The sequence below is a fragment of the Lycorma delicatula genome, chromosome 4 (genome assembly GCF_047948215.1).
Source record: "Lycorma delicatula isolate Av1 chromosome 4, ASM4794821v1, whole genome shotgun sequence".
Taxonomy (NCBI): domain Eukaryota; kingdom Metazoa; phylum Arthropoda; class Insecta; order Hemiptera; family Fulgoridae; genus Lycorma; species Lycorma delicatula.
The window spans coordinates 114,982,163-114,995,769 of record NC_134458.1 but is presented as its reverse complement, the minus strand read 5'-3'; the positions used below and the strand labels follow the sequence as shown (position 1 = coordinate 114,995,769).

The following is a 13,607-nucleotide window of genomic DNA, read 5'->3' as shown; positions in this document are numbered from 1 at the left end:
TATCACTTTTATATTACTACATTAAGACATACAGTCTTTGGAGGTACTTTTCTCTTGTAAATAAATAAAATGAGGAAAGGTTTTTAAGTTTTTCTTTTGTGTCACTAGAGGAAGGTTGGTTGTCCTGGTTTCTTATTTCGGTCTAGATTTCTTACATGGCCAACAAGTTGGTTAATGAGATTTTTTCTTTATTTCTTGTCGTCTGTATGAACAGTCTGTATCAGTAAATGTGAAAGTAACTGAAACTTTCAGAGGCCAGTAGAATCATTTTTGCTATCATTTTATAGACTTGCGTCCAAAGTTATAGCTTGATATGTAATGTTGAGCACGATCTACAACCTCCCCCACAATATTCTTATTATACTGGCAGATAACAGTTGGTTTTACAACACTTTCATAAATAACAACTTTAGATCTCTTTTCAATTAATTCTGTGCTGTTCTCATAACAAGTATTGAGCATAAGTATATGCTGTTCATCACACCACACCAAACAATGAACATCATTTATATGACAGAAGGAAACAAATTCTTGTTTTTTCAGTTTCAGCTGTTTTAGTACAGCCTTGTTCTTAACTTCTTCAGGTAAGCCACTCCTATTTCCCATTATGATTCCAGTCAAATGGATGTTCAATTTTTTTAACAAGTGCTAGCTCCAGGCTTGTATAGAACCGATCGGTATATGAGGAAAACCCACAATCTGGAACTTTTTCCACCAGCTTATGTGCTAAGTTCATTAGAAGAATTCTTGTTGTGGCAAGCAAATCAGGCCTTACTAAACTGTCTGTAGTTGCCTTCTCGTAGTATGGCTCAAAACTCTATGTACATCTGCTTTTAGAATCAGCAAAAACATATACTTTTAGTCCCCCATTTTGTCAGTTTATCCTTATTATAGCATTCAAATAATACTCTACCCTTGAAATCAACTGAAGCAAAATATGATGGTATGAAATGCGTTCCATATACTTTTCTTTCTTTCTTTTTCCTGTTTAGCTTCCGGTAATTACCTTTCAGATAATACTTCAGAGGATGAATGAGGATGATATGTATGAGTGTAAATGAAGTGTAGTCTTGTACAGTCTCAGTTCGACCATTCCTGAGATGTGTGGTTAATTGAAACCCAACCACCAAAGAACACCGGTAGTATTCAAATCCGTGTAAAAATAACTGGCATTACTAGGAGTTGAACGGTGGAACTCTCGACTTCCAATTCAGCTGATTTGGGAAGATGCGTTCACCACTAGACTAATCCGGTGGGTTAATGCTCCATACACTAAGTATTTCATAACATTTTTCAATTTATCCCCTCTTAAACGTTATGTGAGTTGGGATTCGGAGGATATAAATGGAAAGACCAGAAAATCTAGTAAAATCTATTTCTGGAAAACATCTTTAAAAAATGGCTGTTTCTCAGTCCATTCTTCAGAAAAGTAGTACTGATGTGAACTTTTTTCACGCAAACCCATATTTAGTAGTATTTCTAAAAAAGCTTTTTCATCTAATGTTACAGGAGACCAGTTATGCCAGATTGACCACTGTCAAAGTGGTTTATTCTTTTGAATTTTTTCAGCTGCATAGTCTCATTGGTGATTTCAAATAATTCATCAGACATGAACAACTGAAAATAGTTGAGCTTACTAACAGGTTTAGGACCTACAGTAGGAGCAATAAAACCTGATTGTGTAGTAAACATAAAAGATTTATAATAACTCTATGCCTTTTATAGTAATTCTATACTTTGTGTACAAGTTGTGTACAGTTGAAGATTGTAGTTAACTGTCAAAGAACAAGTAGGAAGAAAAAAAAGCTAAAACTTTTACAGGCAGTAATTCAGATTTCATGAAAATCTGCAAGACTTACAGCTAAACAATAAATTTCAATGCAACAAGTTCAGAGAATTTTACACCAGGAAAAATTGTAATGCTATATACAGTTGTTAAATAAAGTCATGTATGATGTTGACATGTAGCGAAAGTTGCGATGATTTGGAGTGTAGACTACGGTTTCAGAATTAATGTTAAATAAAGAAAAGCTATAAGATTTTAACCTATTTTTAAATACTTTCTTTGTAGTGATGAAGCACTTTTATAAATTATCCTGTCAGGCAGACAGGCACAGTTGCACTTATTTGTATCCAGAAAACATTTACATTAAAAAACTCAATTGAACCCACTCTAGTGTAACAGAGTTTTGGGTGGAATATCCTTCCAATGAATATAGGGGCAATATAGCGTTTTGAAGATTCAATGACTGGAAAGAAGTATCTGAGAACTCTTTATCTCTACTGAATATGCAGCAATACTCCTACTATTAGTATACATTTGGCAAACAAGCATGATCTTGTCATCAGCAAGACTTTTGTTTAATATGTTTCTTCCTTTAATTCACCCTTTCTCAGCATAATTATTGACATTATTAAACATATGTATATATACACTACTCTATCCTCCAAAACCAAACATCTTCTTGTTTACCAATAAGTCCATTGACTGCTTTACTTATTAACCATTAAATATTATCAGCTTGGGGTTTTCAAAGCAACTGCATTCAGTACTCCTCGAGCCTTTCTGATAGTAAAACTACTGTACTGCATTCTAAGAGATGCTATTTACTATCTTAACCTCAGCTTTCCAGTTTTGTTTTAACCTTTTTTTTTTTCACTTTTTATCTTGTTATATATTAATGCATTACATAACCTTTTTCAGTACATTGTGGCAGTATTAGGCAAACTGCATCCATACTCAGCATGTCTGAAGAATGTTTAAGAACTGGTGATAAAGCTGTGGTACATTTCCGTTTCATCAAACATCCAGAATATTTGAAGCCAGGACAGCGTATGGTTTTCCGTGAAGGTCGTACTAAAGCAGTTGGTAATGTGTTAAGATTGATTCAAGCTCATCCTGGTGCACAGACGGCTAGGGTGAAACCGAATAAGATGTTGCCAAATGTGAGTCCAACACTTCAATCTAATATTACTTCTACTAGTACATCTATTACTACTAGTAGTTCTACTACTTCTACTACTACGTCTAGTCAGGTAGGCCTTTCAATTCATTATTGTTCTTCTCATCACGTTTTTTTCGTTTCCTGTATCTATTGTTTTTGTGGTTTAACTTTACCTGAATGGATTGCAGATTGAATCATGTATGTATTATTTTAATTTTTATGTTTTATATTTTGTCCATTTTAATTTCTCATTTCTCATATGTTTTTTCATTACTTATGTTTTATTTATGATTTTTATTTATTCCTGACACTGTATTTCATTTTAATTTTATCCATACAAATCTTAATATTTTTAAGTAGTATGGATGATAATTACCTAAAATTACTATGAAGTAACTGTTATTTTATTATTATCTTATGATATGAAAATTAATTATGTAACATGTAGCTGTTCCGGATCACATATTATCCAGTTTTTTTATATATTATCAAAATTATTTGATCATTTTTTCCATATTAGCTGAATTGTGTAATTTTTCAAAAGTTTAATTTAATTTTAATTTTTAAAAAGTTTATTTATATACTACTTTTAGTTTTAGATGTTTGATGTCTAAAGTTAGTAAAATATTTTTTAATATAATATTATTATTGTTGTTGTTGTTTTTCTTGATGTTATTATTATACTATATATATGTAAAATATCTGTTTTTATATGTCCTTTTTTCACATTTTTTGTCACCCTCATATAAGAACTGTATTTTGGTCAACATAACCTGTGGACTTGCTTCACAAGGAAGCACCTACTTTAAACTAATATATAGTGTACTAGAATGGTACGGAATATTAGTTTAGTCCTAAGAGTTAATTTAAGAGATAAAAACTCTAAGGAAAGATTAAAGTTATGAGATTGTAAAATAAATATAGAATGGAAAAAAAACATTGTGAGCAGCATTAAAAATACTATTCATGGAAGTTGAATGCTATTTTTGTAATACTTAACAAAAATCTGATCATGTTGTCACCATTATTAATAATACTTTATCCATAATTTCTCTTCCTGCCTGCATAGTAATATTTTATATACAGTTTGTATAATGATTAAAAGAAAAACAATAATAAGCTAAGCAAAACAAATTGAACCACAAAATAGTAATATGTATTATTTTGCCAGATGATTACTGATAGAACAGTTTGTATTGTAACTACAGTCATAAGGAAGTTTATTGACATCAGATTTCCTAAATAAAGAATAACCAAAGAAAAGATGCTTATTCAACAGAATATTTAATTTTATGCAGATGTAACACTCTGTTAATCAGTGTCCATGTGGAAGCAGCATGTTACTTTGACTATCCATAGAATGTAATCTAATAAATTTTTTGTTATTGCAAGAATTTTGTTGATATATCTAAAGCTTATATATAAAGATTATTTATTTAAAGGTTATGTAAGTATGTATACTTACTGATATTATTTGAAAAGTTTGTCCTATTTTTTGAAGTTATTTTGACTTTATTTTGTGTTTATGTATAATAATTTTTCTATCCTGTTATTTGTTAGATTAATCTTAGTTATTTTTCCTATAATGAAGTAAATTGTGCTATAATAGATAAGGAGAGGTCATACAACAAAAAGAGTGCATGTTTTATTGTTATGGGTAATTGAAATACAGTGGTAAAGGAAGAAGGTATAGTTGGAAATCATGGACTTTGTGAGAGGAATAAGAGAGGAGATAGATTAGTTAACTTGTGTAAAGAAATCTCTTTCATAGTTAGAAATACTGTCTTTGAGAATTACAAAAGAAGGTATACTTGGACCTCTCCCTTTGAGGGAAGTACCAGATTTACTACATATTAATACAGAATATGTACAGAAATTGTTTTAATAATAAAAAAGCGTATCCAGGAGCTGAAGTTAGCTCAGACCATAACCTAGTTGTGGCAGAACTACTTGTGAAATTGAAAAGAGTTATGAGGTAAGGTGGCTGCAAAGACTAACACAGAAGCTCTCAAGGAGGAATCACAAGCTAGAGAATTAGAAGGAATATTCATGAATTATTTGCAGAGAATTTTACCACCAAGTAAATAGATGGAAAATGGATTAAGATGAAAGAGAGACTGAAAAGGGCTGCAGAGAGGTAATAGACTTTAAGAAAAGTAATATAGAACAAAGAAAGATTGGGTTACTGAAGCCACAGTCAGAAGATTGAAGAAAGAAGGAAATGGAAAAATGTACAGTGATGCAGGGAGAAAAAGGTGTAAGAGATTGAATAATGTGTTAAGGAGGGAAGTTGTGAAGTTAAGATAGAATTGGTGAGAAACAAGTGTGATGTGATAAAACAGTTGGAGAGAGAAGGAAAATTTGACATGATGTATGGAAAGGCAGAAATTTTTTAAAAAAAGGAAGTGCATTAAGAATGGAAATTGAAAATAAAGATGGGACAATAGCCAAGGATTCTCAAGAAGTTTTGCAGAGGTAAAGAATATAAAGAAGGTTTGTGTGATCTTGAATGTCGACCTAATGGTTAGCTTAGAGGAAGAAGCAAGAGTGTGTGAAGAAGAAAAGGAATGTCATATTCTGGAGATGAAATTGGAAAAAGCTTTGAAAGAAATAAAGAACAAAAAAGCCTGTGGGCTTGATGAATTACCGATAGAAATTCTTAAAAGTTTAGGAAGTGAGATTTAGTTTATGAGATTTATGAGAAAGGTAAGTGGCCAAGAGACTTCTTATCAACTGTGATGATACAAATTGAATACAAAGATACAAATTGAATAAAAGAGAATACAATCAAGTTTGAGGAATTTAGAACTGTAAGTTTGTTGTCCCATGCAGCTAAAGTGCTTCTGAGGGTTATGAACAGAAGGATATCTAGCAGACTTTCCGAATCTATTGCTGAAGAACAGTTTGGGTTTCATCAGGGAAGGGATACACGAGATGCTGTTTGATTACTGCAAACTATTGGTGAAAGGTACATTGAGGAAGGAAGAGAGGGATGTGTATATAGTTTTCCTAGATTTTGAAAAAGCTTTTGACCAGGTACAATGGTATAAACTAATTCTAAAAAATAGAGGTGTTTGGAAGGAAAGAAGGTTTGTACTCTGAACAAAAAGTGAAAGTTCGAGTAAGAAATGATTTGACAAGATTGGGAGAGCTATTAGACAAGGATGCTCTCTTTCACCTACCTGTTTAACATTTGCCTTGCGGAGATCATAGAAAAGTGCATGAAAGGAAAGGGAGAGGAGGTGGGTTTTGATGGGAAGAGCGCAGAATGCTAAGATGGCAAAAGAACCTTTTCAATAGAAAGAGAAGCTTGTTGTGTAGTAAGCTTGATAAACATCTGAGGAAAATAATCGCCAGATGTTTTGTATGGAATATAATGTTATATGGGGTGGAGATGTGGACTTTATGCAAGGAAGATGAGAAAAGAAATATAGATTTGGAGGAGGATGGAAAAGATAGAAGTGGACAATCGAATTATTAATAGTGAGGTGTTAGAGTGGGAGAGGGTACATCATTACAACAGACTTTGAGAGACACAAAATGAAACTGATTTGGACATGTATTATGGAAGGACTGTTTGTTAAAGGTTATCTTAGAGGGGACAGCGAATGGTAAGAGAGGGAGAGGAAGACAAAGAAACTGCTCGATGATATTTAGGTAGAAAGAAGTTATGTTCATATAAAAATGATAGCTGAAAATAGAAACAAATGGAAAGCTAGTGTTGTGTAAGGACCTGCTAAATAGAAGAACACATACTACTACTACTATTTAACCTAAATTTAATAAAAAAACATGAGTAATACCTTTTGTACATTAAAGTTAAAAATAATTGACTTTTATCTTGAAAAAAGGAGATTATATTCATTTTTAAAAGAAAGACTGAATATAATTTGCCAAAAATTAATGTTTGGTACAGATAATTATTAAACCCATCACATATTTAATTAGTTTGTTTTTATGTATTTATTTCTTGAGGCATTCACAAAACACATAATTAATTAATTTTACCTTTGCTGTCTCTAAATAGAAAAATGTATTTTTGCCTTAATTATTAGCAGTATAAAAAAAAGAACTTGTGTAGTTCATTATTACCCATTGCTTGAAAAAAGTTATAATTTTTTATTGTCTCATATCTCTTAGAACAATGTTTTATACAGGTCATTCCAATTTCATGCTCTTTAAAATTAAGTTTCATTCTATGGATGGAATTAGTTCAGAAACTTTGCCTTGCTGAATACAAAATTTCATTATAAGAATAGGTCTATTAGTTGAGTTTGGATACTCGAGCCGTTCGGACGTGTATTTGTAGCTCCGCGTTATACTGTGAATTTGGTTGGGTTTTTACAGATTTTTGATCGGAAAAGTACATAGGATTATAGTGGAAAGGTTAACGGACAAGTGTTTAAAATTTTGTGAGATTTGGTCAACGGATTACATTTTTATTATGTTTTTTTGGTTACGAAGCCATTTGGCTTATACAAGAATATAAGTACTGGAGAAGTGTTTTTTGGACAGTTAATTTTTGGTGCCAGGTTCTGGAAGTTAATAAGTTTTCAAGAGGAAGGGTTCAAGAAACGTACGTAAAGTTTCATGAGATTTGGTGAACTGGAAAATTATTTATAAATATTTAAAATAATTTATAGGTTAAACATTGGTTAGCTGTAAGATATACAGCTGAATATTTTCTAGGTCGATTGGCAGGACAATACAGGCCTGTCAATAGAAGTAAACAACAACTTAGAAAATATTTCGTTGTTTGCTGTAAGACAAGTGAAAAATTTTTTCTAATCAAACTGCTCAGTTATTAGGGAAACTTCAATCCTTAATAACTTTTGAACGGGTGCATTTAGAACGAAATCCTTTCGGATCTAGGCGAATCACGAGTTTGTGCATCTTTTGACGCCCCAAAAAGATTTTCCCAAATTGGGAAAGTCAAACCGCCTAGTAATTGGGGAAATTTTGATCTCAAATAACTTTTGACTGGGTGGGCCTAGAGGAAAATCATCCCGGTTCTGGACGAATCATAAGATTGTACATCTTCTGGTGCCCCCAAAAAATTTTGCCCAATTTTGAAAATTTTGAACCCCCCTTTTGGGGTCTTAAAGTAATAGAAATTGGGCGGAGAGCCCAAAAACACCAAAATAGTTAATATCCATCAACCCCATGGAGGAGGGGATGGAGGTAAGAGCCTCAGGGTCTTCCAAGGATACAGGAAAAGAAAACTTGAAGGATTACGGAGACAAAGAGCGTTAAACGGGCCAGGGTGGGCTCATCTGAGGAGGAGGATGCCCCGCTAACTCTTAAGAATATTGCATGTAGACTGGGACACGCCCTACTACAATTACACCAAGGCCTAGGTAAATCCAGCCCGGCTTTTATGAAAGTGCATGAGCGGGAGTTATCTGAGATTTACAAGGAGCTTCAACTGGTAGAGGAGGAAGCGGCTGGTGTTGACACAAATATGCAGGGGATACAAACAGATAGACCCCACAGGGAGGACGATATTCTAGAACAAGACCTTACTGATGACCAACTACTAGAGAGACTGCCAAGCAGATGGTCAACCTGGGCGATGAACAGGCTTACCCAGGTGACCAACTTAACGCCTGGGGAGGACAGCTGCCACTATGTTAACTTGACCAAGACGAGACCCGGCAGCCAGTTTCATGGCACCAAACCAGGGGCCATGATCATTCAGGACTCCACCGTGTTGGAGGATAACTGTGTTACCTCGAGGGGTACAAGGTACACGGTGGTGTACAGCACCGAAGAAGGAGAAAAGGCAGCCGCAGCGCAAGTGATTAAGGCCATGAGGAGGGTGGTCAGTAAACCTGAGGAAGTGGTATTTGTCATACCGCCTGGACCGGAGGGTATATTTATAAGGAAAATAGTTATTTACCTGTCACGGGAGAAAAAATTGCCTCCAAAAATGATCCTTCCTAATTGGGGGATCAAACACGAGCCAGATCGCGATCGGCTTCTGTGCGTAGGGCCGCCCCACCGGTGACGGAGAGTAAGACAGTGGTGGTGAGTGCACCTGGGAAGTCGTATGCTGACCTCTTAAAAACAGTCAAGGACAGAGTCTCCAGGGAGGAAGCAGGAGAAGTCCTCTCAATTAGAAAGGGCCGCAACCAGGAAATGGAGGTCCGAATCCAAGGAACCAAAAAGGCCGGCCAATTTACTAATATGTTAAGAGACCGAGCGGCAGATCTACAGGTGGATCTTCGTACGAGAGGCGACAGAAGAACCGTGGTGCATATTAAAGATCTGTAGTATGACACCACGGAAAACGAAATAAAGGAGGCGCTAGACAGGGTCCTTGGCAAAGAGAAAAGCTATAGAATAACATCTCTAAGAGGTGCATATGGAGAAACAAAAAATGCTACGGTCATCACTACTCACAGAGGGGCGACCAAGCTGGTTGCCTCCAGGCTTCGGGTGGGGTGGGTCCACTGCCGGACGTATATCAGAACACAAAATGAGCGCTGCCATCGATGCTGGGCTACTGGGCACGGTAGCAGAAATTGCAAGGGTCCTGACCGTGGTAGCTTATGCTACAACTGTGGCGGTGCGGAGTACCTTATTCGAGAATGTCGAGAGGCCACTAGGTACCTAGACTGTAAGAGCTTGACGCACAGGACCGGCAGCTCCGATTGTTGTAAGACATGTTAAGGATCCTGTTATCGAATCACAACCGCAGTCTCCTCGCCAATTATCTGGTGGGGAGGAGATTGCCAACCGTGGGTGTTTTGATTTTATTGTGGCTACCAAGCCAAATGTCCTCGCGGCCGCTCACTCGCAGTGGGTGTCTGATATGGCAGGGGACGTCGCAATGAAGCAAGCAACAGGCATTAGGGACTTTAGTCTGTATCCAGAGCGCAGGGTGTGGTAGCCGTGGAACTGGAAGAGCATATTATGTACGGTGTCTACATTAGCCCTAATGTGTCCGTTGAAGAGTACCAACACCGGATGACACAGTTGCAACGCTTGGTTATGCAGTCCCCCAAGAGAGCTATTATTTTGGGGGACTTCAACTGTAGGACAGTGGCGGCGGGCGCTGGGACCACGAATAATACAGGAAGTGTCCTGGAGGACTTCCTTGCAGCTACCGGTACCACATGCCTGAACGACGGAACTCCGACTTATCGAGCGAGGGGCCATGAATCCATCCACGATCTGGTGATCGTGGATGGGAGAATGGTCACTGATAGAACTGAATTCCGAGTTTTGGAAGAGGAGACCAGGAGTGATCACCTTGCGGTCTCCTTGATAATACACGTCTGTTCGGCGACCCCTGCTGTACGGAACCCGACAAGAAGACTCCCTAGCAGACAGGTGAACATAATTGTGGAGAAAGCGGCACGCAAAATCTCCGACGGCAGAAGGTTGGATCCAGAGGTCCTCCAAGAAATAATCTCAAATGAAATTTCCAGCATACCGGAAACGGACCATAGATACAAAATACCTAGGGGTGACAATAGATAAAAGTCTCAAGTTTGGTGGGCATATAGAAAATGTGTGCAAAAAAGTAGTAGGGTTCACCATAAAAGCCAGCAGGAGATTATTTGTGGAACACACAGTACCGGGGCCTCCAAACAGAAACTGATTGCGTCGGCGGCGGTGTGGTTTGGGCTGATTTTTATTTACTAACATCAATTTTATTTTTAAATAGTAAAAAAATTAATTTTAATTAGTGTTATTTTTAATTAACATGTGTTTCAAACATACATCATTAGAGAAAGGACTTATTTGGGGAAGTGAATAGAAACTTCCCTTCAGTTATTTATAATGAGAAGCAATTATGTCCAGAAGAAAATTTTAATTATAATGATATTATTTTATTTTATATCACTCCTTAACATCAGTTTATCTGTTTACTGATAAAGAAAAATCTTTTAGTTCATTTTATAGACTTCATGATGAGTGGCAAAGTTAATGGGATGCTACCATAAACAACAAACTTCTCCAAATTAAGAACTGTTTCACTGTGGAGTTCGTCATGCAGAAATAACCGTTGAGAGGAGCTTATTATCTGCCATTTGCAAATAGGGCACACTAGACTTGCTTATGGATATCTGATGACTCAAACAGATGCACTAGTTTGTAATTACTGCGACTGCTGACTGACAGTGTACCACATCCTTATCAGTGGATTGTATCTGTTATGTGGCATTGCATCGCAAGTTTAAGCTGGGGGCTAACATTCAAACTATTCTAGGTGATGATGGAATGTTTTTATCTTATGTTATACGGTTTCTTCGGGTTGTCTGTTTATACTCAGTAATTTAAATTATTGTAGTGTGTATCAACTATTCATGCCAATTGCAGTATGAAATTTTAGTATTTTAATTGTGATTCTTAGAACAAATATGTCGTGTCCAGGTGGTGATAACGCCAAAGCATTTTTCACCCAGAAAAAATTCCCCAAAAATAAAATTCTTAATTAGGTCTCCAAAAATGTCTGGGCATGAGTGATTATCATTAATTATTTTACATAAAACTTATCTTCTTGCTTTCAAGCAGATGGCTGATTTTTGTTTCATCATTTATTCATAATTAAATTCTTATACATGCTAGCAAATAAAGATAAAATTGTTAATGAAGTGCTGTAAGTCAGCAGCATATGCAATGTACATACATTCCATAACATACAAACCACAACACAAAGTATTCTTGCTGAAGATGTTGATTGAACCTAATCTAGTCACATACCAATCAGTGCTGTTCAAGTCTTAAACTGTTAATAATAGGCTAGTCTTCCTCTAACCTGTAAGTTCAAAGCCAATTCATCTATATTGCTCATCTCAGAACAGGTTTGTTAAATGTGTAATTTCATTTTGAAAGCACCAGATCCCTCTACTGACAACCTTTCTTTCACTTCTGATTGCACTAAACATGTTTTGAGAGTTAGTTGCCATTGTAATGATTGTCTGCAATCATTATGTCCTTTGTGGATATAGATGTGGAATCTTAACTGGTACAGGCAACATGCAGTTCCAATAGACTCTTTTCTGGTTTTGAGTGACATAACTCAACTTCACACTCACTTTACACTATTGGCATAGCAGCCCATAAATTTGCTTACAAATCTATTGAAAGATTTTTTTTTTCTATATTTGTGGTAATCTCATTTGAGCATTTTTTTGTGCGTGATGATGTTCTGAATACATTTAGTATTTCAGTGTATGTAATAAGGACTGTACTCTAGTGAGTGCCGTACAAATTTTTTATAGGCCTCTGGTTTATTTCTGTCAGGAAATCAGGAAATCTTGAAGATTTCCTGATAACTATTCTTGAGTTGCTAGTAATATTTCTATTTTATCTCTGTATTTCAGATATCACAGGGTGGTGTTACAAGTACCGATTCACCGTTTGAATTATCATCAGACAAACGTGAAAATATGCCACAGCAGCGTTCTGGTAAAAAAGGTCGAAGTCGTCGGGGAGGAAGAGGACGTTCTAGTGGAAGTTCAGCATCTAAACCATTAACTGAACAGAATCAGAATTCTACTTCACGATCAGGGAAAATTTAATTTCCTTCTTTTTATATTCATTTGAAGAAATAAAATAATTAGAAAAGAATATAAATAATACTTTATTTTTTAAAAGAGAAGTCCATTAATATTATTATTATGAGTAAAAAGCACAACAGGAAGTACTGCGTTAAAAATTGTAATGTTAAGGATAAAGATAAGTTAAGCATAGCAGAAATTTTAAATAATTGTTTAATGTGTACTTATTATAATTAAATTGATGGTAATAAACTCAGTTTTAGTACTATTAAAAAGTTAATGAAATCATAACCGCCTCAAAAGTTTTGTAGTATGGTGTAATTGATATAAATAAAAACTACCTATAAGGACACCAGTAGCAAGTTTAATATAGTTACCAATTTATGTAATAGGTTTTTCAAATCCATAGATTCATTATCAGCTATAAAGTGCATTGCAATCACATGTAACTTTGGTATATTAAATATTACATGTAACAACAATGATTTATAATGCATTAATTATGATACTCTAATTCTTTATAATTAATAATGAATCCATGAATTATAAAAAGAGGCTATTATATAAATAGGTGAGTATACATAAGCTTGCAATTTTGATGTGTTCATTATCAAAGGTTTTTAATTTTATGTATGTGCACTTGCATGCGTGCATGCATGCGCACGTGTGTGGTTTTTTTTGTAATCAGCTTTCTTCTTTCAGTGCAGATCACATAATTTATACTAGAAGTTATTCAGAGTAATAATATTTTTTGTATGTTATTAACATTTAATATCCCTCCTGTTTTTTATTTTTTACTTAAAAAGTGTTATTTTGATATAACAAAGTTTTTAAAGCATTCCTTTTTTCAGTAATTTTACTTTTATTTACCTACTTATACCCCATATTAATAAAACATTTCAAATAACCGGAAGCTGAGATAACTAAAATTTTTATTACTTTTAATTAACATTTTTTATGATATTGATAAAAAAAAATTATTAATCAACTAAAAGTTTACCTTATTTTAGAAATTTGAGTTTATTTTGGATTATCTGAGCGTTATTTTTTTTTTGGCATTGTTTGTTTACATCAATATAATATATGTTATTTACCTATACCAATGTAGGAATCTGCATGCCTTGAGAGTAGATTTTAATTTCATAATATG

General features: G+C 34.8%; 1 protein-coding gene across 3 annotated transcripts in view; it reads left to right on the top strand.

The window, feature by feature from the left end:
* Positions 1–12,714, top strand: part of GTPBP1 (GTP-binding protein 1) — a 42,959-nt gene extending 30,245 nt beyond the window's left edge. For 2 of the 3 annotated variants that reach the window (XM_075363971.1, XM_075363972.1), the window contains 2 exons: positions 2,705–3,036; positions 12,281–12,714. In XM_075363971.1, coding sequence (XP_075220086.1) covers positions 2,705–3,036; positions 12,281–12,478 — 530 coding nt within the window. In that variant the 3' untranslated portion in view covers positions 12,479–12,714. The remainder of the gene's footprint in view (positions 1–2,704; positions 3,037–12,280) is intronic. The other variant, XM_075363974.1, reaches the window with a different exon arrangement.
* The last annotated feature ends 893 nt before the right edge of the window (positions 12,715–13,607 follow it).